The 27,282-nt window shown below is 37.3% G+C and overlaps 1 protein-coding gene across 1 annotated transcript in view; it reads left to right on the forward strand.

The window, feature by feature from the left end:
* Positions 1–27,282, forward strand: part of ADAMTS19 (ADAM metallopeptidase with thrombospondin type 1 motif 19) — a gene marked incomplete at both ends in the record, with an annotated part of 182,712 nt that overhangs the window by 70,085 nt on the left and 85,345 nt on the right. The window contains 2 exons of the mRNA XM_080920449.1: positions 2,327–2,370; positions 21,160–21,265. Of these exons, the coding sequence (XP_080776575.1) occupies positions 2,327–2,370; positions 21,160–21,265 (150 nt within the window). The remainder of the gene's footprint in view (positions 1–2,326; positions 2,371–21,159; positions 21,266–27,282) is intronic.

The raw sequence follows: 27,282 nt of genomic DNA on the forward strand, positions 1-27,282 counted from the left end.
GTGTGAATGTGTGTGTGAGTGTGTGTGATTGAGTGAGTGTGTACGTGTGTGTAAATGTGTGTGAGTGTGTGTGTGAGTGTGTGAGTATGTGTGTGTGAGAGTGTATGTGTGTGTGAGTGTATGCGTGTGTAAGTGAGTGTATGTGTGTATGTGTGAGTGTGTATTGTGTGTGTGAGTGTGTTTGCATGTGTGTGTGTAGCAGAGGCCAGACAATGGCATTGTTCCAGGATTGAAGTTACAGGTACTGATTTTGAATCACAATGTGGATGCTGAGAATAGAGCCCAGGTTCTCTGCAGGAGCCGTTAGTGCTCTTAATAACTGAGTCATCTCTCTTTGCCAGCATAATAACGTTTTAAAACTTATTTTCTAATTTATAATAGGATTCAGAATTCAGAGTCTATAAATAATAGTGGCCTTTAAACAAAGCTAATTTCCAATCATACACATGCCAGGGGTGAGGAGAGAGAGAGTGAGGGAAAGAAATATGCAGGGATGGGGAATCAACTGTGTCAATATTCTTGAGACTAAAATTATCTAAAACTTAAAAGTTAAGGAATAGAATATCACTCAGATATAAGAATGGCAGCAACAAAATAATTCATTAAAAATCTGTAATTACCATTTTCTCACTTTGTTTTATTACCTTATGTAGGAGACACATTTAACTTGGAAAGGATACCTATATTGTAAATAATCTGTACATACTAGATTGTTTATCCTGCACAGTAAACATATAGAGTTGAACCTTTTCAGTTTAGATGAGGTGGTTGAGAAGTGGGGCGGGTAAGAAAATTGTCTGCTGTCACAGCACTAGCAGCTGATAGATAAATAATAGTTATTTAATATAGCGTATCTCCTATATAACAAACTGTGACTGTGTCCTCTAAATTGTGGTCTGTGAAATCCTAAATATGTGGGAACAAGCTTAAGTATTTTATGGAATGCTCTGTAACATGTAACATTAAAAGAACAATCAAAATATGAACTATAATTCAGAGTCCATTTGTATAAAATACTAATTTCTTCAGGCTCATTCAAGTGTGTTTTTCTTTTTCTTCTTTCTTTTTAAAAAATAATTAGCTTACGATTTATTTTATTTTTATATTCAAGATTTTATTTCCCTCCTGGTCCACCCTCCTACTGTTCCACATCCCATACCTCCTCCCAGTCCTCCTTCTCTCCAAGAGGATGTCCCTACCCCACCCACCTGCCCACCTGCCCACTCACCCACCTGCCAGGCCTCTAAACTCCCTGGACCTCCAGTCTCTTGAGGGTTAGGTGCATCTTCTCTGACTGAATCCAGACCTCTGCTGTATATGTGTTGGGGGCCTCATATCAGCTGGTCTATGCTGCCTGGTTGGTGATCCAGTGTCTGAGAGATCTCAGGGGTCCAGGTTAATTGACCCCTCTTACAGGTCCTCTTACAGGGTCACCCTTCTCCTCACCTTCCTCTAGCTTTTCCCTAATTCAACAAATATCTGCATCTGACTCTTTCAGCTGCTTGTTGGGTTTTTCAGAGGGCAGTCACAATAGGTCCCATTTGGTGAGTGCTCCACAGCCTCAGTAATAGTTTTACACCTTGGGGGCCTCCCCTTGAGCTGGATCCCACTTGGGGCCTGTCACTGGACCTCCATTTTTCAGGCTCCTCTCTATTTCCTTCCCTGCAGTTTTTTTCAGACAGGATCAATTATGTGTCAGAGTTTTGACTGTGGGATGGCAACCCCATCCCTCACTTAATCCTCTGTCTTTCTGCTGGAGGTGGCTCTACAAGTTCTCTCTCCCCACTGTAGGGCATTTCATCTAGGGTCTCTCCCTTTGAGTCCAGAAGGTCTCTCACCTCCCAGGTCTCTGGTGTATTAAGGAGAGAGCAAGCTTTTTTTTTCTTCAGTGTTTGAAATTACTTTCCTTGGGAAGGCATGGAAAGGAAACTGTAGATGAATTCAAATTATATCTCATACTAGTAAGCTCTTGACATTATTTTGTTCGATGAAGCAGTGCTATAATAGTTTTGCATGGTAAATAATCCTTCTCGATCATTAACTACGTTTTTTAAATCCAATGGAATCTTGCAGCAAAATTCAAAACAAACCAGGCTTTTATTTCTGAAGTAGTATCTACTAAATAGGAAAATATATTAGGTTTACATAATATGTGTGTGCTATTAAATTCTGATTGTCTTTACAGACCTCTCCCTCCATCTCTTTTTCTGAGTTATATTAAATCTGAGAAAATATATGATGTGACTTATTTAACTATGAATATAATGTCATGATGACTGTCTGAAAGGAATCAATCTTTACTTTGATTTTCTACTTTTCCTTTTAGGAAAGATTTCTGTGTCCACAAAGATGAGCCTTGTGATACTGTGGGTAAGCATCTCTGAATAAACCTTAGTTTGAGGCACACCAGAGAACTTAAATGAATCAGTTGTTTAATATATAGATTATTTGAGAGTGCCAGCTTTGAAGGTATATTTGCAATGTTGTATATTTATGCATATAAATTGCAATTATGTTAACACTGCAATTATTACTAATGAAACAGCTTAAAGTAGTACATAAACTATTTTTATCAATTTTTAATATTTTACACAAAGTTACACAGATATATTCAATAACATCCTATTTTTGCTGGTATCATAAGGCTAAATACACTTATAGTATGAGAACAGATTATGTTGGAGTCATATATACTTCAAGTTCTTTGTAGAGTATAAAAAATATTTCTCTACTTTGAATTACTAATGAAGGCCCTTTGAGCACAAAGGAGCAATTTTTTCATGTTTTGAATTGATATCAAAATCCCTGTAAGGTTACCCTGGAGCCAATAGAGTACATGTGACTGTCTTTCTGATTGTTGTACAATATCCACACGTATGTCTGTTAAAACAAACACAACTGTCTTAGTAGAAATTTACTTATTCAGAGAAACTAGACAGTGAGAAATGGCATAGTAGTTAAGAGCACTCTTTTTCCTTTGGGAGGACCTGGGTTCAATTCCCAGCACCCACATGGCAGCTCACAATTACCTCTAGTCCAGTTCCAAGGTATCTGAGGTCCTTTCTCATTTTTGATGGCACAAGGTATGTACATAGTACACAGATATACATGTAGGCAGATATACACATAAAAGGAATACACATTTAAGCAGGAGATATCTGTATCATATACATATACATATACATAAATACACATACACATATACATATACATATATGCATTTTCTTCCATTCTAGGTTATGTAGATGTAAAGAAAAGTATTATTGCTAAGGTACATTCAAGAGTTATAGTCTTATTTGGGCAGATACCATGTAAGGTTCCTTTCTATATGGTACATATGCACAAATGCAGGCAGAACAGATCTACATATAAAACATTTTTGGGTGTATAGAAATCCATTAAATGTCTTTGGATATTTTAAAAAGAACTCTAAGTGTTTCTATTGCTTTGATTTCTCATCAGTATCCTCGGAATTTTAAATTCTCATGATAAAACATAAAATACGGGCTACAAGGCAAATGCTGATGATGGACTTAGTTCAGAGAGACTGTTGGTCACATCAGAACGAGGAATCTCAAGGAAACTGTTCGCTCAGAGCACTGTTTGTTCTTTCTCATGTTTTCATGAGAAACATGCTCTTCCTCATCTTTTCCCTTCTTCCTTTCCTTTTCTTGTTCTTTCCCCAAACATTCAAATATAGCCTGGTGCTCATCATCCTAACCATGCAATATTTGACCACCAACCACTCTTGTCTCAACAGAGAAGCACTTTCTTCCAGTTAACCAGTCATATTGCTATCCCCACACCCCCACAGTGTGATAGATTGTATATGCCTAACCCTTTAAAATGACAGGAGAGGCTATAAAAGCCCGTAGAGGCTGAGGGTTGAGAGAAGTGTTGGGATAGAGAAGGAGTTGGAGAGAGGAATAGTAGGCAGTAGGGTCTAGGAGACCGAAGTGTAGGTCAGAGCAGAAGAAAGAAGATAGAGTCAGACTAGGAAGAGAATTTCAAGAGTGGAAATCAGACACAGTTGAAAATGACCTGAGCTAGCAGACTGCGGAAGACAGTGGGTGACAGTTGAAACAGAAGAAGCTGAGCTGAGCCAGAGAAGATATGGTTAAGGGACAGATGAAAAAGAAGAACCCACGAAGTACCCAAAAATAGCCATACAAGTCTATAAAAAAGGTATTATAAAACAAAAGGCAATATTTTGTTTCCTTACAAATTGCTACATAAACAGAATGAGAGAAGAGAGATGTCTTTCTCCCAAAGCACAGATAAAGCCTGGTGGCTAACCAGGACCCCAGTTTGGTGTTTGGGCTTCCAAAAGTGAGACCCTATGGAAACAGAAATCGCTTTTATTTAAGAGAATTCAAGTCTTTTGTTTCTGTAATATTTGAATGTGGGTAAAGAAATCTATCCTGAACCTCATATATTCAGACACAAAACCGAAGACCATAGAACAATATGAGTAGCATCTCTTCTAGTATTAGAAAAATGGTGGGTGTTTCTCTGTGGTTTGTTAAGAGATAGAACAGGTTTAGCAATTATAGAGTGTGGATCTAGCCTTCAGTCTGCACCTCACAAACACACAGGGCCATGTCAAACAGAGGGTACAATTATATGCGGGGCGGTGGAGGATGTGCTCTATTATGGCAAGGAAATTCTCTCTATAGTGATTATAGATAGATGCATCTCTTTCAGTTTTTTCCTTTTTTGTTGGATATTTTATGTGTCTACATTTTGAATGTTATCCCTTTTCCTGGTTCTCCCATTCTCATTTCCCCTCCTCCTGCTTCTATGAGGATGCTCCCTGTCCCACTCATCCACTCCCATCTCAACACCCAGGCATTCCTCTACACTGGGGAAATCAGCCATCACAGGACCAAGGGCTTCTCTTCCTATTGATGCCAGACAAGGCTATTCTCTGCTACATATACGGCTGGAGCCATGGGTTCCTCCATGTGTACTCTTTGGTTGGCGGTTTAGCCCCTGGGAGCTCTGGGGCGTTCTGGTTGGATGACACTTTTGTTCTTTCTATGGGGTTGCAAACCCCTTCAGCTCATTCTGTCCTTTCTCCAGCTCCTCCATTGGGCTCCTGTGCTCAATTCGATGCTTAGCTGCAAGCATCCTTATCCATATCAGGCTCTTGTCAGCAAGCACTTTTTGACATCAGCAATAGTGACTGGGTTTGGTGGCTGCATATGGGATGGATCCCCAGGTAGGGCAGTCTCTGGATGGCCTTCCCTTCAGAATTTGCTCCACTTTTGTCTCTGTATTTCTTCTTGTGATGTTTTTTGTTCCTCCTTCTAAGAAGGACTGAGACATCCACACTTAGGTCCTCCTTTTTGAGCTTCATATGGTTTGTGAGCTGTACCTTGGGTATTTCAAGCTTTTGGGCTAAAATGCACTTATCAGTTAGTGCATACTATGTTTGTTCTTTTTTGATAAGAAGGTTATTTCTAAGTTTGATTGGTTTTATGGCCTCATATGATGACCATATGAGGACCATCATATAAAAATATTAGGTGGGCAATGATACTTTGTCAATTTTCTCATGAGGTTACAATCTCCGTTAAAGCAAAGAAATTCATTTTCAATTTAGTAAACCATTTATTAATACACGTTTTAAAATCTCATAATAGGAAGGGATATATTTCTGTCAGATGCTTTTTCTAAAATACGATCCTCATACTTCATTTATAATAAATTTGAATATGGCCATTTATACATCAGATGTGTCATAAACGTGTTAAGAAAGAGCAAAGGATGGATTCAAAACTCATTAGTGGAAAAGATGATTGGACGAAGGGACATCTTTACAGTAAAGTCTTTCCTACACGTTTGAAAGCACTGACAGAAGTTAGAGACTTTGAGTTTATGTTAGGTATCTGCATCCTATGTGGAGGAGGATAACGGTGTTTAAAAGCAACGGAGAACTTCGTGGCAAGCACTGCAATTTGAGTGACACTGTCACGCACATTTCCTTTAATCCCTTTAAAGCCACAGCTTTCCTATTTTCCATCAGTATATTGTGGTACAGATGAAAAAGGCTCTGAGCTGGAACAGATGGACAGTGGGTTGTGAAGTCTGATATCTAGGATTGAGTCAGGCCTTTGCTGTTAAATACTTTTCTGAACAAGCACAGTTCGAAAACCACCCCAAAGCAGGGAGTCCCTTCCAGGTTGTCTCACAATGACTTCTTTTTAATGTTCTACATAACAATGGTCATTGAGTAAGGAAAAAAAAAACGAGTTGCTCTCTGGGAAAATATGTTGTATCCCATGAATTGTCCAATTGCTCGTGCATTTGATTTCTAACATACAATTATCTTACATACCACTAATGAAAAGTTTGCTCAAATTTACTTCTAAGTTACTTGTGATTGTAAGTCCCATAGCATTAAATAGTGTGTCTCTTATAATTGGTTATAGCTATATATGATATTTAAGCACAAATATTAAAACCTCAAGACAGTAGACATACTAAATAGGACAAACTATATTAAATGCATGTCTCTCTACTTTGAAAATATGCCATTTTTATGATGTACTCTTAAAATTCAAAGATGTTCATTTTCATTAGAAATGATGGAAAGAAATTCCAAGAATACAAGAATATTTCTACTAATGTGGTAAACAAACTACAATCTGACCACAACATTGGAAGCCTTTGAAAACAATTACATACTTCAGTAATGCAAGTTGATATAACCAGATTGAGAACACTTGTCAGTCGTTATTAAATGTGGCTAATGAATAGACTATGACCATTAATTCTATTCTCAAGCACATATTTATAAGGACCTTGCACTCACTAAACATGTTTATTAGAATACTATAATTCATCAATCATGTATAAATTATTAATATTGGCAAACTGAGAAGCCAATATCCATATATACATGTATTCATGATTTAATTTTAATATGTTTTTTCAGGGAACAAATTACTTTTGATCATATTTTTCTCATTGAAGAGAAAAATATTTCCTTTGTAAAGCATAAAGAAATAGGTAAACCTTTAGAGGTTCTGCCTAACTGATTGTTAATGCACTACTGGCTAAGTTCTTACTTATAGCTAGAGATGCCATTTTTAAACTCCTCTAATAGCACCTTCCTTTTGAAGTAGATGGTGATTCATACAGACCAACCGCCTGTAGAGAGTGAAAGACTCTGGAGACTCCAAGTCTAAACAGACATTTGTATCACACTCAAGCCTCCTCTTGACAAAATCGAGAATCCCTTCCTGATAGAGTTTCTAGAGGGTGTATGGATATAGTAGATATATCTCAAAATAATAAAGGTGAGATGTAAAAAGGTCACATTCAGTGTCTTGTTAAATGGGGAAAACTCATATTCATAACAAAATAGGAACAAGATGGGGATGTTTACTCTTCCTATCCTGTTCAAATCAGTCTTTGACATCTTATCTAGAACAGAAAGACTAGAAGATGAAGGAGGTCCAAATGAACAAAGATGAAAGGAAATTATCTATATTTGAATATAATATGATTTCTACAGGAATAGAATCTAAAGACTGTGTCAGATAATGCACACAACTGGTAAACACAGTGAACAAAGTAGAATATGATGTCAACACACAGGAATCTGTAGTTTTGCTAATTACAGATGACAAACACACAGAGAAAGAAATCAGAGAAGCAATCCATTCACTATAGCCTAAGAAGGTATATCTTGGAGTCAGTCTAATTATGAAAGTGAGAGACTTGTACAGTCTAAATTTTAAGACATTAAATAAAGAAAACACCAGAGGATGGAAAGAAAGACTTCTCATGCTTGTGGGATAGTATTGTGAAAATTGATGTGTAATCAAAAGCAATCTGTGGACTCAACAGAGTCCCCATCGTACAGAAACACAACAGAGGATAGCCAAAATGATCTTGATCAATACCCAAAACAAACAAATACACAAATACACAACAACAACTGCTAGATGTAATAAGCACCCCTGATTTTAAATTCAACCACAGAGCCACAGTGATAACAATATGGGAGGAGAACCAAATCAGACACATTGCTCAATAGAACCGAACTGTAGACCCACACAAATCTTTAATCTTTAAGCCGCTTGATCTTTCACAGAAACCAATGCTACATATTGGAGAAAACACAATCTATTCGGTATGTGGTGCTGGTCAAACTGGATAGCTGCACATAGAAGAACAAAACTAGATCCTTATCTTTCAAATTGCTCCAAACCCAGCCCCTAATAAATCAAGGATCTCAGTATAAGACCCTCATCTGTGAGGGGAGGGAGAGGGGAGTGCTTTTCACTTGGTTTGGAGGAATAACTTGACCTTTCTTCTTATATTATGGAGTGGCAACTACCTTTCTGAATAGCTAGTGCGGTCAGTTCTTTCTAGCCAACATAGTCCTGGAAGACAGTTAATTCGTCCACAAATCTAATTTATAGTGCTTTTATTGCAACAATGTTTGCCTGTGTTTATTATTTATATTGAATCTATAAAGTGCTCACACCAAAGGATCCAAATGCTATTAAATTTATATATTTTTCTATTTTGGTCTGTAGCATGTTTAAGTGAAACTGGCATTTTTCTCCAGGCAGTGAGTGTCAGTAGAAAAAAAAAAGTCACAGTGAAGTTAATGCCATTGCGTGATTTTGTTTAGGGCATTTAACCTACTTCTGCTTTTCATCAGCAATAAAATGTTAGCTTGTAAACCTTGCATGTATCTCTTAGATGGATGCTGAGGGACCTCCTAAAAGGCTGTTTTGGAAAGCTAGGGTTCTATTGTCTTTGAGAAATACTGCCATATAATGAAGTTATTGACCTGTGAGCCCGTGAGAAGTCTTAATGTGTGTTTGTGTGTGTGTGTGTGTGTGTGTGTGTGTGAGAGAGAGAGAGAGAGAGAGAGAGAGAGAGAGAGAGAGAGAGAGAGTCGTGACTCGTGACTTCTAAACTATTTTACACTATGGAAGATTGTAAAGGTGAGACGGATCTGGTAGGGGAAGATTCTGATCACGTGACCTCCTGCACCACAGTGTCCCAGCATTCTCTTCACTACATTGTCAAGACTTGATGCTTCAGTATTCAGACCATACATTTTTTTAAACACTAACTTTACTTATTCATTTTATTTACAATTCTTTTTTCTTCTAGTACCTCTTCACGCAAACCCTTCCCTCATTCCCTATTCCCTTTCTCTTTTGAAATGAGAAGCCCCACTCAGGATGTCAACCCCACCCCTCATCAAGTCACTGGGAGACTAGGCATATCCTCTCCTACTGCAGCCAGACAAGCAGACATTCTAATGTTTTAAAAACAGTCTATACTCCAACTATTTTTGATTATTGGAATGATGTCTATTTTCTTTGTGCTTCTGAATATTCTGTTTTTTTTTTTATTTTTGTGTTTGTTCATTTGGTATTGTTACACTGCCGTCAAGGTCATCTATGGTCCAACTCCTAAAGAGAAGCACACAAAGGCACTAAACATATTTAAACAACTGATTTATGTTGACAAGTTGCATGTAAGAATTCAGACATTTCCCATTCCACTTACCAGGGCATTCTCCAAACCACATTTCTGTAGTAGGACTCCTTTCTATTGGGTGAGAGAAAGAGGTTAAACTACTGTTTAATGCTTGTTTTTTTTCATTAAGTAGCAATTTCTCCTCTATCCTGGCTCCATAAGAGATTCTTAAAATGTTTCCTGCTTTTTCTTCTGCCATGATCCCTGAGTGTGGTCCAGGGTTTGCATTATAGATGTATCATTTGGGGACAATAGCCATTTTATGTTCTCTGCATGTGGCTATTTATGAATTTCTCTTTTGGTTTACATTGTCTATAAAAAGTATCTTTGATGAGAGGTAAGAACTATCCTTACTTGTGGTTAAAAAAATACAGGTGTTTAGAATGCAGTTGCAAATTAGCTGCTTTAGTAGTGGCTGGCTGTTTCTTTTTCAGTTAACTATTAATGAGTGTGGGTATACCTTTTCACTGCTGTATTCAAACATCATGATCAAGGAAACTTACATATGAAAAAAACCTTATTCTGGCTTACAGTCCCAGAGGGACAGGAGTCCATCATGATGTGGAAACACCACAGGAAGAAAGGGGCAGGCATCCAGCCTGAGCGAACTTCTGAGAACTCAGTTCTTGAACTATAGGCATGAAGCATCCAGAGCAAACTCAGAGTGGTCTCAGCTTTGAAATTGGTGAAGTACACATCCAGTGACATACTCCCTTCACCAAGACTACACTTTCTAAATCTTCCTGTACAGCATATCCAATTGGGGATCGAGCATTCTAATATAGGAGCATATGAGGAGCTATTCTTATTCAGACTACTGCGTTACACTCCCTGGTCTCCATGGGCTCATGGCCATATCATAAGGCAAACTGCAGTTAGTTCAACTTCAGAAATTTCCATATATTTGAAGATAAAAGTATTTTTTATGTTTTGGAATTCTAATTACTTCATTTTTCTTTTCCCTTTTTTATACTAGGCTCTCTTATTCCACCCCTTTGTGTTTCCTTAAATTTGTGGTCAGTTTTTCCTTAATTGTTTATATGTATATGTATATATGTATATATGTATATATGTATATATATATATCATATGTATAATTCCCAACATATATTATAATATATTATATTCCTAATATATAAATACAACCTGCTCAGCCATAGTCTTTTACAGTTATGATGCTGTTTAAAAGCCCAAAGACTCTTTTTAAACTCAAGACAATATCTTAACTGCAATCTCCTATAAAATAAAAATTAACGAAATACTTCAATTATACTGTCATATAATATACCTTGCGATTTCAAAGGGAGGAACAGAACCATACAAGAAAATACTGGAAATACACAAGATCAAAACCCAGTTCAGCAAATACCAAATTAGCTTAGTGCCCAGTGTCAGAGGGTTTAAATGACCCCGCTCATCCTTCTTTGCTGTCAGTAACATGCACTTCTCTCTTGAGCTGGTTCTGCTCCCTTAGTGTAGTCATAGTTCTGCTCCCTATGGCCTATATCTCACACCTCTGGCTTCTCCAACATCTTGGGGTCTCCCTTGCAACACAGGATTTACAATGGCTTCTCAGGGTCTCTTGATCTCTCAGTGACTTCACTCAAGGGTTTTTTTTTTTTTTTTTTTCTGTTTTGTCTGGCTGACCTCGCATTTATGCATTTATGAGAATTTAATCCCTTTCTTTTTGTTTGCTTCCTGTCTCTAAAGGTATCATAACATAAACAAGACTGACAAATTAGGCTCTTAGATTAAGATGCTCCCTGGTCATTCCTTTGTAATACCAGCAGCACATTTTTTTTCAGGTTTTATTTTAGAAAACACACAAAATACCCCCTATTTTCTCTTTTTGCTTTCTCTTTTACAAGTTGGAAGCTTAGCGGGGTGGGGTCTTGTCCTGAGAACACCCTCCTTTTATTCCAGACTAGAGCCCAGGGGCCTCTCATTAAATAGTCTCTTAGCACAAGCCCTGGATAAAAAAAAATGGAATTTAATGTTGTTCTTTTTCCTTATAAACATGCATAGAAGTCATTAATAAATAAAATGTTGCCTTGAAATTGCCTTGAAATAGCTGGTTGGGACTTGGTTTTCATTCATGAGCTCCTTCTGTTCTCTCAGATGTGGCCTAACACTTTGTCTAGAACCAAGCCAGGGATTTGCAAGTGAAAGCAGGTGAAAGGCAAAGATTAGTGTACCCGTTTAGTACTCCATATCCAGTGTATTCAGAATGGGTCAAAAGGAGAGCTATTAAAAATAGTAACTGATTATCCAGAGTGGAAGGCCAAAATGGCAGCTCTGAGGACATGGTGACAGACTGCCACTGAACCCAAAGATGTAGGTGGCTTTGCCAAGCTGTGTATGGATGAAAAGGCTGCAGCTCAGAAGTGTCTTCAGAGGCAGGGTGAGCGAGCGCAGGGGTGGGAGAGAGAAAAAAAATGGGGAAACTTTCTCATGGCAGGAGAAATTGATTATTTTATATGAGATCAACATGTGCCCCAGTAACATAGTGATATTTGATATAAATGGGGGTGGGAATTGAAACTCTGTGGAGACTTATCTAGGAAGTGAATGTTCCAGATAAAGAAATACTCATTTGAGAGGAAGTGAGGCAGAAGTTATCTCAATATATTTGAGGAATAATTAGACACTGTATGTGGAGTTAAAAATCCTTCTCGGAGCCTTTAGGTTTTATGTATCATCTTCGGGCAACATGGATACGCAAGCGGCTTTAGCTGCCCTCATCACTAAAACCCTCTAAGTCTTCTGCATACTGTTTCTGTCTCTTTCGTACAGTCACATTTCCCACCTGTGTGATGACTCGCTTCAGACAGCTCCTTTTAATTTCCTGCATGTTCCTCCACAGTCATGTTATGCTGTCAGTTCCTGTCACTGAGGATTAGATGGGGCCAGTTTCCTAAAAGGTCTTAGCTCCCATTGCTGTGTGGCATCATCTGGGTATTGACTGAGGAGTGAATTACTATCTTATTCTTCCTTCTCTGGCTATGTTTGTCTCAACTTTCTTGACGTTCTAATCAGACCCTTTTCCCCCCAAGTCTCTAAACCTCTGCAGCATTTAATATTAGCTACTGCCAGGTTCTTGGTTGGCAGATGTATCTGATGGGTGTCTTGTCACTGTCTAAGCACTACAAGGCAATCAGAGCCCAACTCTGTCTCAGATACACTCTTGCACTCAGTAACAACTGCAGAATAGATGCACTGTTTCATTCAGCAACAGCAGCAGGATCATCTTTTTTCACAAGGCCTGTATGAGCCAAGGCCTGAGGGTGTCAGCTGCCTGGACTAACACAGTTCCAGTTACAGTAAGGATCAGCCATGCTTGTCACCTTGCAGCCAGGTGGATTTCATTTCCAACATAAAGGCTTTTCTCTTGTCTCCATCTTTCAAGTGGGAGGTGTCTTCATCTGGCCTGCTTGCAATTGAAAGGGGAATAATATGGGCAACGTTCTCTGGGTGTCTTTGATTTTTGTTATTCTTGAAATGGGTGTTATGCCCTATTCCATGACTTCCTCAGCTTTGCTGAAGGTAGTTTGCCGCATGGTTGCCCTTTAACTGTGTTGTGTCCATAGGGATAAAACCACCATATGATCTTTCCCAGCCACCCCTTGATGTACCTCTTACCCTTATACAGTTTCATAATTCCACACTATGTATGATCTATATTCTTTCCTTTACTTCTCTCTTGTATGTATGTTGCATATATTTTATGCTTATAATTTAAAATACTGGTTCTTTCAGGCAGGATACAAGCTTTGAAAAGTAGTCTTGTCTTGGTTTTCTGTAGTTGTCTATGTCTGTGGCAAAGAGAAGTTTCCTTGATGAGGAGAGAAGACTATATTAATCTGTGTTTAAGGACAAATGTTTAGATTTTTGTTACAGTTTATACTGGTTTAGTGAAGTGGTGGCTGTCAATTCCCTCCCAAGATCCATAACTTCACTAGTACTTAGTAGTTGGCTAGATTTCTAGTACCAGATATGGTTGTACTTGTGTTGAGTGAGTCTTAAGTCGAACAACAACCTGACAAAATGCAGAGTTGTGGAGCCCAGCCTCAGGAGATAAATCTACAAAACACTCCAGTGTCTAAGGCTCAGGAACGTTATGGCTGTGGGTGCAGACAGTCTTTAGGGAGCCAGATGGTCTGGGAGTTTGTTGTGAGATTGTGGCTCATAGACAGGTCAAAAGCTACACCCATGAATTCTCACCAAATGACTGGTTGAACATGAACTGAACAAGGATGCTACCAATAGGCATTCCAAAGTAAATTGGGGTGGGAGGGGAGCCCAGGAGGCTCAACCTTAACACAATACTTTGCGGGCAAAGAAGGAATTTTTAGAGAGGAAGAAATAGTCTTTTCCAGGGAGGAGCACATCAGTAGATAATGCAGTACCGAATGGTTAGTGTTGAAAAGAGGCATACAAGTATCTCTGTACAGAGTAAGCCAGGTTGTATATAGGAATATATATATAGATATACATATCTACATGTAACAATAACTAATTGAAAAAAAGGATTGGATAGAGAACAGAGAATGGAGATATGCTATAACCTGAAAATTAAAAAGTCTAGTCTTATAATTTTAATTTCAGCTCAAAATAATCATTTATTATTATTATTATTATTATTATTATTATTATTATTTATTAACATTTCAGTTATTTCCCCCTTGTCTTCCCTTCCACTGTTCCTCATCCCATTCCTCCTCCCTCTTGCCTCCAAGAGGGTGCTCCACCCATCCCACTATACCTACCCCTTCTCTGGGGCCTCAAATCTCAATAGTTAAGTGCATCTTCTTTCACTGAGGCCAGACAAGGGAGACCTCTGCTATGTTTGTACCGGGGGACTCAGACCAGTGCCTGTATGCTCCTGGTTAGTGGCTCAGTCTCTGGGAGCTCCCTGATGTCTGGGTTGGTTGAGATTGCTGATCTTCCTATGGGATCGCTCATTAGTGGGAATATTATCTGACTTTATTGTTGCTTTGTCTCCCTTACTGTTTATTATTCAAAGCCAACCGAAGATATGTATGGCATTCTTCTGTAGAGACATTATGCATTTGTGTTGATATTCTTTTGTGGTTCTTTGCTGTTTGATTTACCCTTTTCTTGGTTCCTTGACATTGCTGCTGGATCTTTTGAGGAGCTATACATTATTTATCCCCTCATAACCCAGAGTCACATTTACTTCAGTTCTCTGTATTTTGACTGTTAAACATCTTTAATATTAATTCTTTCAACCATTGTCTTAGGCTCTGTGTCTTTCTTTTCTGTAACTGTAACGTAAATGACAGAGCCTGGCTAATGGTTCTGGGACCGGAAGTTCTGATGGGTGATAGGGCTTTGGATTATAACATGGTCCACAGCAAGATGAGCATGGAGTGATTAGGAAGATCAGGCTGAATCTATGCTTTCCTCAGGACCTAGTCACACAGTAACCAAGTCACTTCCACACTGACAGTATTAACCACTTACAACTGGTGAAACCAGGGGCCTAATATCCTCTTACAGGTCTCAGCCTGGCCACTAAAAGTCAACAGGAGTTTCGGAAGGGCTTGCATTCACAGTGACATAGAGCGATGTCTGCTCCCCCTGCACTTCCCTGCCTCTGTCTGAAATGACTTAAATCACTGTCTGTAACCACTGGTGTTGTTCAGGCATCACGTTCTGTACTTTGTAAGAGTATATAAAATATTGTATGCTAGTTTATTACAGTTGCCTATAATAAATATTTGCGTGTTTATTTGAACAACTGCATCATATATAGTACAAGTTCTTGTTCTTAATAACAGTTATTGTACTAATGTGATATGCAGTATTGTGAAGAAGTCACATGTGTGTCAGTATTCCCTAGCGAGTGACCTGCCTAACATTAACTCATAGCCCCATACTTCCATTCCCTGTCGCCTGAGTCTTTTCTGGCATTCTCGGGTTAGCTGTGGCTGATTTTTCAAGCTGCCTTGCTGGTTATAAATAATAGCAAACATTTAAAAGTTATTATCATGGGTGTTTAAAAAACATAGACCGTAGCAATTCTAATTTTTCATTTTAAAAAACATGATTGTTTTAATTCTCTTATTTAGAACATTCTTAAATATTTAATGAGTGTTGTAATATTTAAAAAAACCCCTGCTAAATAGTTCATTCTAATTAACACAAAGAGTTCAAAGAGAACTGTACTAGTAATGGCTGTTCTGCTCGGATGCTTAGGACTATTCATAGTCAACTGTATTCACTTTCCAGATCCAAGTACAATATTCTCCTCCATCATACAAATAGATGCTGTATCAGGATTCAACATTTTATTATGGGAGACACAAATAATTCGTGGTGTTTAAGCCTTACGCTAGGCCATAGAATCTTTACTGCAGACATCCTGAAGCTACACCTGACCATAAACACCAAGACTTGTTCCTCAGGTGCTTCTGCTCCTGACCCGGAGTCTCCAAATTTAAAACTTTAAGAACTTTTTCTAGTATGGGAGAATTCTCTTTTCCTCCAGCTTTGTTAACCATTCAGGTTTTTGTTTTTTTTTTTTTTTTTCATAAATGTAGTATCAGACAAACACATGTTAAAATACACACAGCACTTTAACATCTACCTCCTATCCCACCTCATTTCATTAAGGAAGGCACTGCACTCTTGTATTGTGTTCTTTCTTTATGCTGGAAGCAATTTCCCCTTAGTATTTATAGATTGTACTGTCAATAATGTTGTAAATTACATCAAGGTATATTAAAATTTTGTAATGCTGTTGATACCACATTTGTAAGTTGTATAATTGGGATTTTGAATCCCTAGACGGCCATCTTGGTTTTTAGTAAATAATCTAACAATAAGCCAATTAATAAGACAGATTACTGTTTTTGTAATGTGCTAAGGGGTTATGTAATCAATCATACACATAGATTTCCAGTATCTGGGCATTATTATTACACCCTCGGGTTTTTTTTTTCTATTGAGTGTATGAAATAATATTTTCATCCTTCAAATTTATGCTCCTATTTAATGCTTGAAGCAAATCATGATTTGTTAATCTGTGCTACAATTTTATGTTTCAAATCATTTAAAACACAAGCCATACTCAGAATATTTTAAGTCAATTGTTGCTTTAGAGAAAGGTTGCCAGCATGCACATTTCCAGATCATTACCCTTTCCTCTCATAGCATCTCGGTCCCATTGGATGCTCAGATGTTTGCCCATCGGATATCCACCCTTTCCTATAGTTTCCTCAGCTACTTTGTGGTACTAGCAGCCAGCTTCCTTCTCATAGAGCCTGTCTGCTTTTCCCTCCTTAACATATTTAGAAAACTTAAAAAAAATTCTATTGTGATATTTTACATACATGTATATATCTTAGTGTCCACATTTTAAGATTGGTGTTTATATGGCTCATACTTCTAAAACTATGATCAACATATTTGTACTCTCATGTTCACTACATAGAATTTTGTCTGCCGTAGATCTCAAATCCTCATCCGTAATTAACATATAGAATACAGCTATGAGATAAATAACTTCTGTAAACCTGCCAAAACCCTGTGCCAGGAAAGTCAGAACTTTTAATTCATGTGGTCCAGCTGGTCCTAAAAAATAATGGTGCAGGGGCAAAGAACACTTAGTTCTGTTTGAGTTTATCTAGCTGGTCAGATACAAGCTCTGATTTCCTACAGTCTGCTTTGTAAATGCATCCTGCAACATTTCAGGAGTCTCCCGTGGTCTTTGTAGGGTCAAACTTGTCTCAGCATAGTTACAATTTGTTAAGGAAAGAGCCTTCAGGATCCTGGCTCACAACTTGCTTCATTTAGATGGGAAACTAGAAGACTGCTTTTGTTTGCTTTACATTTCAAGAATTCTTTACATTAATGGTGCTTTGAAATGGGTCTGCATTACATCTTTAATAATAGCTGTGCTAAATCCTTTCCTCTCCTAACCTCCTAGACCTCATTATAATAAGAAACATATGGACTTTTTAATAGAAAAGAAAAAAGTGACCTTTCAAACAAAATAACACAACTGTTTTAAATGGCAACAGAGGTTCTCTGTAAGAGTCAAGACATCTCCTTGACCTTCTCAGTGAAGTGTAATGAATTTCACATTTACCAAGTACCAGCTGAAGGTTCTGACTCTAAACATCAGTAGAATACGAGCAGAAGGTAACTTTCAATTGTTAAACCACAACCTGAACTATGAGAACTTGCAATTACCAATCAAATTTATAAAGGTGATCACTGTGTTTATAAGTCTTGAATTTCTCACTGTTAACCATTATGAGCACATGATTTGGAAAAATGGAAAAGGGGCAGAAAATTCACCCAGAATCTCAGCACATTATACAGTCGTTATCAATGAATTACCATGTACTTAGCCATTTTTTTCCTGAAATTTGAAGTAGAGTTGGTTTATAATTTATAATCATACCTCAGTGTAAATGCATAATCATCACTTGAATATTTTATTTTATATGCATTTATATTTTAAGTGTAACTGTCTTTAGAGTCTGTAGAATAATATTAATTAGCATATTTTTGTAACCACAATAGTCAATGATTTCCTAAAATCTTGTGATTATAGATTTCTATACACAAGGATTCTTAGAGAAATCCCTCCTCTCTCTGACAGTGCTGGCTACTAAGTTCCTTGCTCCTGGATTTTATGCCAAGGTTTCCCCCACCATGTCTAACACCTCTTCATTCACACACGAAGCCCGTGTGCTCCATCACAGACAAGTCCATCGGATTCTCTCCACATCTTCTGTGGATATTGTTTACCTTTGCCACTTAAATTCATTCTAACACCAGTTTTCTATTTCAGGCAACACGACTGAACTATTTGACTTAAAATGTCCCTGACACTTTAGAATTCCACTCTATGGTAACAGTTACCAGTATATATATTTGTAAAATCAACCCCCTCCTCCTTCACCTGTACAGGGTGTCTATATGTATCCTTGGCTGGTCTGAGTCTGGCTATGAACATCAGGCTAGGCTGGGATTTAGAGACCCACCTGCCTTTGCTTCTGAGTGCTGGTATTTAAAGGCGTGCACCCCCTTTTCTGACCTCTGTTTTTAAAGATCTATTGTTTACTTTTGTCTGTGTGAGACAAAAGTAGGTGGGTGTGGGCAGAGGACTACAAGTGTCTACATAGTCCAGAAGAGGGATTTATCTCCTGACACAGGTCACTGGTCCTCTTCGAGAGCAGTGGACACTGTTAACTATCACTGAGCTATCTCTGAAGTCCCACTTTTATTGATGAATCCATTATCCAGGTACTGTATCCTGTTGTCTACATTTTCAGGCTCCTCCGCTTTACTTCTTTACCTGAGAGTCTTACACATCTGACACTTTTATTTTACATTTAATTTACAGGTCACACGTAACTCTGTATTCTCCCTCCACACCTGATCAACAGCACATCTGCATCAATAAATCCACACTACTCTGTGTGCGTCAGTACTAAGATGCCTGTCCCTCAGCTGGGCAAACTAGTGTTGCTCCCGCACATGCTTTGCAGCTTAGCTGAGATATTTTTCTCTTATTCATTTATATTAGGTGTCTGCTCACACTTAACTCACATGCATAGTCCCTTAGTGATTTTGTTTTTCCAGGCTTTCATTCTCTCTCATGGATACTATCTGCCTCTCATCCATCTGGGACTCCTACATCACCTAGGGGAGTGCATCCTTTTCCTCTACCCTGCCAGAATTGCAGTTCTCTGAAGTTAATAAAGAATCTATGAAAAAATAATCCCACAAGAATTATGCAATTGGGACCTTCGAGTTATTGTTATCTGAGTTAGGAGGCAAGAGAAGTAAATCGGAGTGACCCAAATCTCAGTATGATATTGGAAATCTGGGGTACTTTGTTAAGGCTAAAGATGTACGAATTACGAGAGAGGGGCATCGGGAAAAGGCTCAGTTAAATGGCTTCTGTGCATGCGTGGGGACCCGAGTTCAGATCCTCATGTATGGAGGAGGCAGTGTGCAGTTTTAATTCCGTGCTAGGGAGACAGATGAAGGTAAGTAAATTCCTGGAATTCATTAGCTATGCAAACAAGAGAACCCACGAACCCCAGATTAAGTGAGAGATCCTGCCTCAGAAATAAAGGTGGAAAGCAATTAATAAAGTTATCTGACGTCATCCTCTGGCCATAAATACTCAGGTGCACGTGCATATATACGTGCCATACATAGACAGAAGATCTCCTTTAAGTCTGAACAGGATGGCCAGGTTGCTTTGTTTTGAGGAAAAAGGTGATTAAATGTATAGGAATCCTGTGGGAGCTACTATTACAAACAATCAGTGTGGTAATTTTAGTGAACTTTATTTAACGTTTTGGGAAGGCAGTTAGTCACAGATTAGTATTTTATTTTCAAATGTTCAATAAAAAAATAAATACTTTTAATACCCTATTAAAACAGTGTAAATTTTCTTTATTCTTCTGACATAAGAAAACAAAATTCTGATCGCTCTTTCTTTATATATTACTTGTCATTTTCCCTTACTGCTTTTAGTATTCCTTCTTTGTTTTGAACATTTGGTGTTTTGACTATTATGTGTCAAGAAGAATTTCTTTTCTGGTTCACTCTATTTGGAGTTCTGTAGGCTTCTTTTATGCTCATTGTCATCTCATTATTAAAGGTAGGGAAGTTTTCTTCTATGATTTTGCTGAAGATATTTACTGTGCCTTTTAGTTAGGAGTCCTCACCCTCTTCTACGCCTATTATCCTTAGGTTTTGTCTTCTCATTGTGTCCTGATATCCTGGATATTTTGGGTTAGGAACATTTTGATTTTTGCATCTTCTCTGACTGTCGTGTCAATGATTTCTATTGCATCTTCTGATCCTGAGATTCTCTCTTCCACCTCTTGTATTCTGTTGGTGATGCTTGCATCTATGACTCCTGATTTCTTTCTTAGGCGTTCTATCTCCAGGGTTGTCTCTTTTTTGTGATTTATTTATTGTTTCTATTTCAGTTTTCAATTCCTTCACCTGTTTTGTGTTTTAGTCATGTTTTCCTGTAGTTCTTTGAGTGATTTTTGTGTTTCCTCTTTAAGGGCTTCTACTTGTTTACGTGTGTTCTTTTCGTTCTTCTGTAATTCTTTAACAGAGTTAGTTTTCCATGACTTCTCGAAGATCTCCATCGTCATCATCATGAAATATTATTTTAAGTCTGAATCTTGTTTTTCTGGTGTGTTGGGAAATACAATACTTGCTGTGCTGAGAGTGCTGTATTCTGATGTTGCCAGGTTGTCTTGGTTTTCATTGCTTAGGTTCTTGCACTTTCCTCTTGCCATTTTGTTATCTGTGATTACAGGTACTCTTGTTGATTCTGACTAGTGCTTGTCTCTCCTGTGGGTCTGAAGGAAATTGCTCCTGGGTGTTCGGCCCTTTGCCGGCAGGTGGTGATTTCTCATGGCAGTGACTCGGTTCTGTCTCTGTGGGCTGGGGTAGAAGAGAGCTTGTGAGGCTATTCTGGGTGCTCAGCCCTCTGCAGGCAGATCCTGAGTTCTGATGATTTTTTTAATTTAATGTTCTCTTTAAGAGGGAAAAGCTCATTGCCATTTCTATATTATTTTAGCATAGATTTTTTAGATTTGTATTTGATACATGATTAATAATGTTGATGCTTTTTAGGTATCGCTTACTTGAATGGAATGTGTAGTGAAAAGAGAAAGTGTATTATCGCTGAAGACAATGGCCTGAATCTTGCATTTACAATTGCTCATGAAATGGGTCACAAGTAAGTAAAAGTCATCACCATGCTGACCACTTAGCCCATGGATTAATAATGTGGGTTTGAGCGATCCAGGTACGTCTTTGATTATTATTTTTTTGAATCTATGTTCTTGAAAACTTAGAAGAACTTGCAGTAACAAGCAGAGAGAAGTAATACAAAGCACATTTTGTATCCTGTAAGTGTTCCTGATACTTTGAATAAACTCCATTAACTGTGGCAACCCTTATCAAGATGGTGCATGGCTGGTTTCACCACACATTCCCAAATAAATATTATCTATAGGCATGAAACTGCAAAGCAAAAGTACATTTTTAGCAAGTATTCGAGAAAAGTACAATGGAAAGATAAAAATGCTCCAAAATAATAGAATCTCTGTTGCTATCAGTATAGACTGAGTGAACTGATAGACTTGCTTTAGGTAACGTATCTAAACTATTAAATGAGACATATAAATGACATGCAGTTAGCGTTAACTTGATCCTGAGCATTGTTTGTCACAACAAAGCACTTTCTTCGGGTCCAAGGCTGGTGGATTTAGTAGATTACACAAGAGAATACATATAGCTGCCATTCCCTTCTCCCCTATTTTATAAAAAATAGGTTTTTCCTTATACAATATAGTTTGATTAAGGCTTCCCTTTCCTCCAGATGTTGTCAGATCTTCCCCCATCTTCCCTTCCTTTCAAACCTAGACAAGTTTTGTCTCTCATTAAAGAGCAAATAGGTATCTAAGTAAGAAAGAAATTCGACAGTAAGAAAGAAATTCGACAAGACAAAATCAAACCAAACAAAGAAATATGACAAGACAAATGAACAGATGAAAAATCAAACCAAAGAAACTAGGCAAGAACTACATATAAACTTAGAGAGAGACACGTGTTCACACACACAGGAATCCCGTGAAAACATAACAGCAGAAACCATAATTATACACAAGAGATATAAAAGAGGATAACAAGGCCTCTATCAAGCATCTTGAGGCAAAGAATGTGTTGGGTTCCTTTCTTTTTGGCCATCACTGCTGGGCACAGGGCCAGCAAGACTAATTCTGCCAGTGTCTTTAATACCGATGATAATCAGTGACAGCAGCCTATGAACAATGTGTAGACATTTTACAGTACTCAGGCATAATCCTGTTACTGAGTGCTGTTAGGACTCCCAAGAAATAGCAAAAATAGTGAAAAATATAAAGAATTTTTATTCACATGTTCAAGGTCATAAAATGCCACCTATTGGAGTAGGGATTTATTCATAAGCCACTGAATCCAAGTCATACTCTTCTGGATGTCTACATTTGTTTGGTAGCTATCCTTGGACCTAAGGATTCATTCAGTAGACTGGGCATAATACTTTTGTGATTAGGTTACTGTAAGATTAAAATTACATAAAAGTTGCTCTTGTGTTTTCAGGAAGATTACTTTAGTGGACAAGATTTATATTGGGAATTAATTCGATGTAAACTTTGAAGCTTGTAAACCACATCAGCAGTAGAAATGTCAGATTAAGTCAAGGCTTATCAAGAAGGATAATCATATTCAGTTCAGTCTATGATGCTTATTTACTGTTCTTATTTATTAATCTGTCAACATGTTAACAAATAGGAAATATGGTATAAGCAGATAGTAGAGTTGTATCAGCCATAAAGCAGGATGAACATGGATTGTTTGATGGGTACAACTAGCGATTTTCAGATTAAGTGAAACTAGCCTGGCACACAATAGATGAATATCACATTTTCTCTCATTTGTGATCCAAAATCATGTCCAGATACATAAAACTGCATATTTTATGACATGAACTCATAAGGGAGACTTGGAGAGGAGATTGGCAAGAAGAAAAGAGTTAGAGGGTAAGGGGAGGGTTTAGCGATGAATGTGGTCAAATCATGTGATATACTGGAAGGAAACTATCTTTATATGGCCAATACTACGTACAATGACTACATGCCAAATTTTTAAGGAAAGAAATGAAAAATTAGAAAACTGTTTTCTCTTAAGATTTGTAGAGCAGGACTTTTACATCAATACTAACTGATGGTAGTAATAGATAAAATTTTAACCAGTAGAAATCTATTGCTCTTGAAAATATTTACATGGTTTTTAAAAATATATAATTAGTAGCCCTTATTCCATTGAAATTAGTGACAAGTTTAGGTAAATTTAGTGTAATTCTGCTGTATTGCCTAGAATTCTCTATAGCAAATGTGTTGTTCTTTCCTCTACTTATATTTTGGCCAGAGTCTTACATTCTTTAACTGTGTGGGTAAATGGGACAAGAAACATGGAGTCTTTTGCTTACAGTTCCTCACTTAGAAGACACCTGCATATTTTTACTTTTCTTCTAACTGTAGTATGGTTACTACTATAATTTTATATCTGCTGATAAAACAGCACATATTCACATGGTAAGAAATTAAATATTTCAAAGAAAAGTGTGAAATGACAATTTTTAAAACGGCAGCTTTAAACACATTCTAGGTAGCAATAGTATATACTAGACCCAACTTAGTACTAATTATGTCTAACATAGTCTGTATTTTAAGCACACAGATATTGCAAGTCAGTAGAGATGTGAGCTTAAAGATTCCATATTTACTGAACAGTCCTTTAAGGATAATGAGAGGTTAGATTTTGAGTTGAAACATGAGTGAAATTTTGCATAGAACTGTATATTAGAAAGTAATGATACACATTAGGTTAGTGTTAACTGTTCCAGGCAGAACTGAATTGCATCATCTGGCAGACAGTTTGACTAATTGTGGCAGGAGTAAGTTTTAGCTAATGTATCATTAGTCTTCAGAACTTTGAGTAAAAAGAATTAACTAGAAATTATTCTAACATGTGGTTTCTTACACCCTATGGATCAGCGTTCTCTTTCAATCAATGGTAGTAAGGCCAAGGAATATGTAGTCTAACCAACCTCATGTCTATCTAAATACCACGTTCATTTCATTTCCAGAATTGCTTCTTGTTTAGAGGAATGAAAGGACTTTACTTTGGAAGCTGGACTCTTGGTGGTCCAAAGGTGGATAGGATCTGCCATTGTCATCGTGGATAGTAGCAGAGGCAGCCAAGGGAAGACAGGAAGGAGAATTTTACCACAAAATATTCTTCGAATGTGGGCTAAGCAAACAGGAATGTCCCAACGTCAGTAGATAATCAATGCACTGATGGAAGAGCCTGGTCTTGGTTGTATCTGGCATGCCGTCTCCTGTAGCACCAAGGTGTAGTTTGAGCTCATCAAATGGCACAGTAGGCAGGATCACCACAGTGTTGGAGAAGTTAAACAGAAAATCTTGTGTATGCCTTTTTTTTTCTCATCCTTTTGTTTTACATCTGGACTTGAAATAGGACTCATGCCTTCATGTATGCCAGAAAAGCATTTTAGCACATATCTGATGTATTGCCTTGTCTCACATAGGTTTTAGAAATGCTAATAGAAATATTTGTTTCATGGTGGGTTTTATTTTTGGAAATTAAAATGAGTTAAATGACTAAAATTCAAATGAGATAATAGAGATAAGTTATTTTGTAATTCCTAATATCTAACCATTTTTCCATGAGGACACAACAGTGCAATTACATTGAATCAGATATATGTATATATTCGGTGGAATAAAATTATGTCTTACGGCAACCAATTTACTTCCAGTTAGGCATGGACATCTTTTGCTTCTTCTTTTACTAATTTTTACTTATAATATGCAGCTTCTAACAAAAATGGTATGTCGTTTTTGAAAAAGATTAACACAGTCACCAGAAGAACCTTGTTTAAATTTAATTTTTGAGAATTTCATGCATAAAAGTGTATTTGCATTATTTCCCCTCTTCTGCTTCTGAAATTACTCATGCCTTCTCGTGCTTTTGCCTTGTTCTTCTTCAATTATTATTGTTATGCTGAGTGCATTTAGTGCTACTCATATGCATATATGTTGAAGCTGACCATGTGGGTTTGGATGATCTGGGGCTTCCTCTATTTAAAATGTATGTATGTATGTATGTATGTATGTATGTATGTATGTATGTATATATGTGTGTGTGTATATATGTATATACATATGTATAGTATTTTTGGGGAGATTAAAAATAATATATTGTCCTATTGCTTTTTAAAACATCTTTATTGCTATTTATCTCTCCTTTATCCTCACCATCTCCTCAGTTAGAGAAAAACTCTTTTCTTTTTAAAATATTACTGTTTACAGATCAAACCCTTTCCAAATCTCTCCCAAAATGGGAGTGAATGCATGTGTTCTCCAACTCTTCCAACATCAAAAGGGACCATCTTCCAGATCCACACCAGTCTCCAGCTTTCCGCAGGATATCACAAAAACTTCCTGGCAAGGACTTTTAAACAAGTGGAGACGTTTTATAAGATAAAAATATTTTTTCAGTTGACTTGACAACCATGTACAATGTTAGTGGAGAGGTTTATTTGCCCATGGCCTTTTTTTTGTCGAAATGAATTTAAACTGGGATTATTAAAATGTAGTTCAGTTGCCCAGCCTAAGGAGAGGTGTTACTGTGTCTCATTTGAAACAGTTTTTCATGCAATGTACATTATGTGGTATTATTTGGTTTCAGAGCTCTATGTAGACAGAAGTGTTTCTGCTAAATGGGACGCATTAAAAACAAAAACCCTCAGAAGAAAAAAATTGCTTAAATGGAGTTTGGTCCAGGAATAGAGTAAGGTGATTTACATGTTTGTCTGATTGAGCATTGGACTAAATGGACAAACATCTAAGTCACAGCTATCTCCTTGACCTCAGAGCTGTTCTCATCTGTAAACTTGAAGCTATTCTAATGGGAACATTATGCAGCTATTATGATAATTAAATGATATCATTCTAATGACTAATGTGTTGAGCAGCACAGATAAAATCCACAGTTGTTTTATTTAAAAGTGATGGAATCAAGACTTAGCAATGTTTCCCAGTGACTCCCGATTTGTTTCAAAATATATATATATCTATTTATTGGTAATTATTCTGGTGGAAATCAGACATATTCAGAAAATTCTAATAAGTTAGAATTCCACTGTCAACTCTCTCCATGGCTAAAGTTCAGTTCTAACATCATGACCAGAATGAATTGGGTCATCAGAGTAAGAATCTGCTCTGTTCCTCAACTGGAAAATCATATCAGTTCTTTGGAAATGGACAAATTGTTAAGTCTTGGAAGTTAAATCTCCCAAATGGATACAGCACTTAAGAAATTTTATTATTGCATTTGTGAAATGCTAATGTTTGTGCATAATTCTGAAGACCTCCTCTCTAGGATAGAAAAATTTACATATTCACCTCAGTAAGGGGCTGTTAACTAAAGGGGTGTCCAATGAGCATGCTATATCCAGAATCCAACAGGGGCATGATGCACTGATAATTTAGGGTCCTGCATTAGAAGCGAACATTACTGACATAGTAAGAAATCCTGGTTATTCTCGGCAATTTATGCCAAGCTTATAAATGCTTTATTTTTTATTTTTTAATTAAAATTTTACATATCTATAGAGAGATAATTTTCTCCTCCAATAAATGCTTTTAAATCCTGCCCACCACCTCTCCCTTTCAACCTGTTTAAGTTCAATAACCAAGCAAAGTAGTTCTTGCTCTGAAATTTTTTTAATGAGTCTTAAGCTCACACTTTCAACAAATAAAGTAAACACAGCAAATCACCCACGTCTTTGTATATATTTTGTCAAAAGCAAGTAATTCAATAAAATTTCTCTTACTACTCCATGGGTCACTATATAAACAATTTCTATCATTCCCCTGCATTCTTCACAGAAAAGTGTAGGCAGGAAAGTGTCCTTCATGTGTTCAGTTCCTTTGCTACTAGTTTTTAATTTTTCCTCTTCCTGTAAATGTGGTAAGATGGAGAAAAGTCACTCTAATGCCCAGATCCTGTCTTTTTCTCAGTGGAACTCTTTCATATGCATCATATAATCTCTTAATTTTCTTATGATTATCAAACTTAGAAAGCATTTCTTTTATTATGTTTTAGGTCAGTCATGCTATGAAT

This window comes from Micromys minutus, assembly GCF_963924665.1.
Source record: "Micromys minutus genome assembly, chromosome: 8".
Taxonomy (NCBI): domain Eukaryota; kingdom Metazoa; phylum Chordata; class Mammalia; order Rodentia; family Muridae; genus Micromys; species Micromys minutus.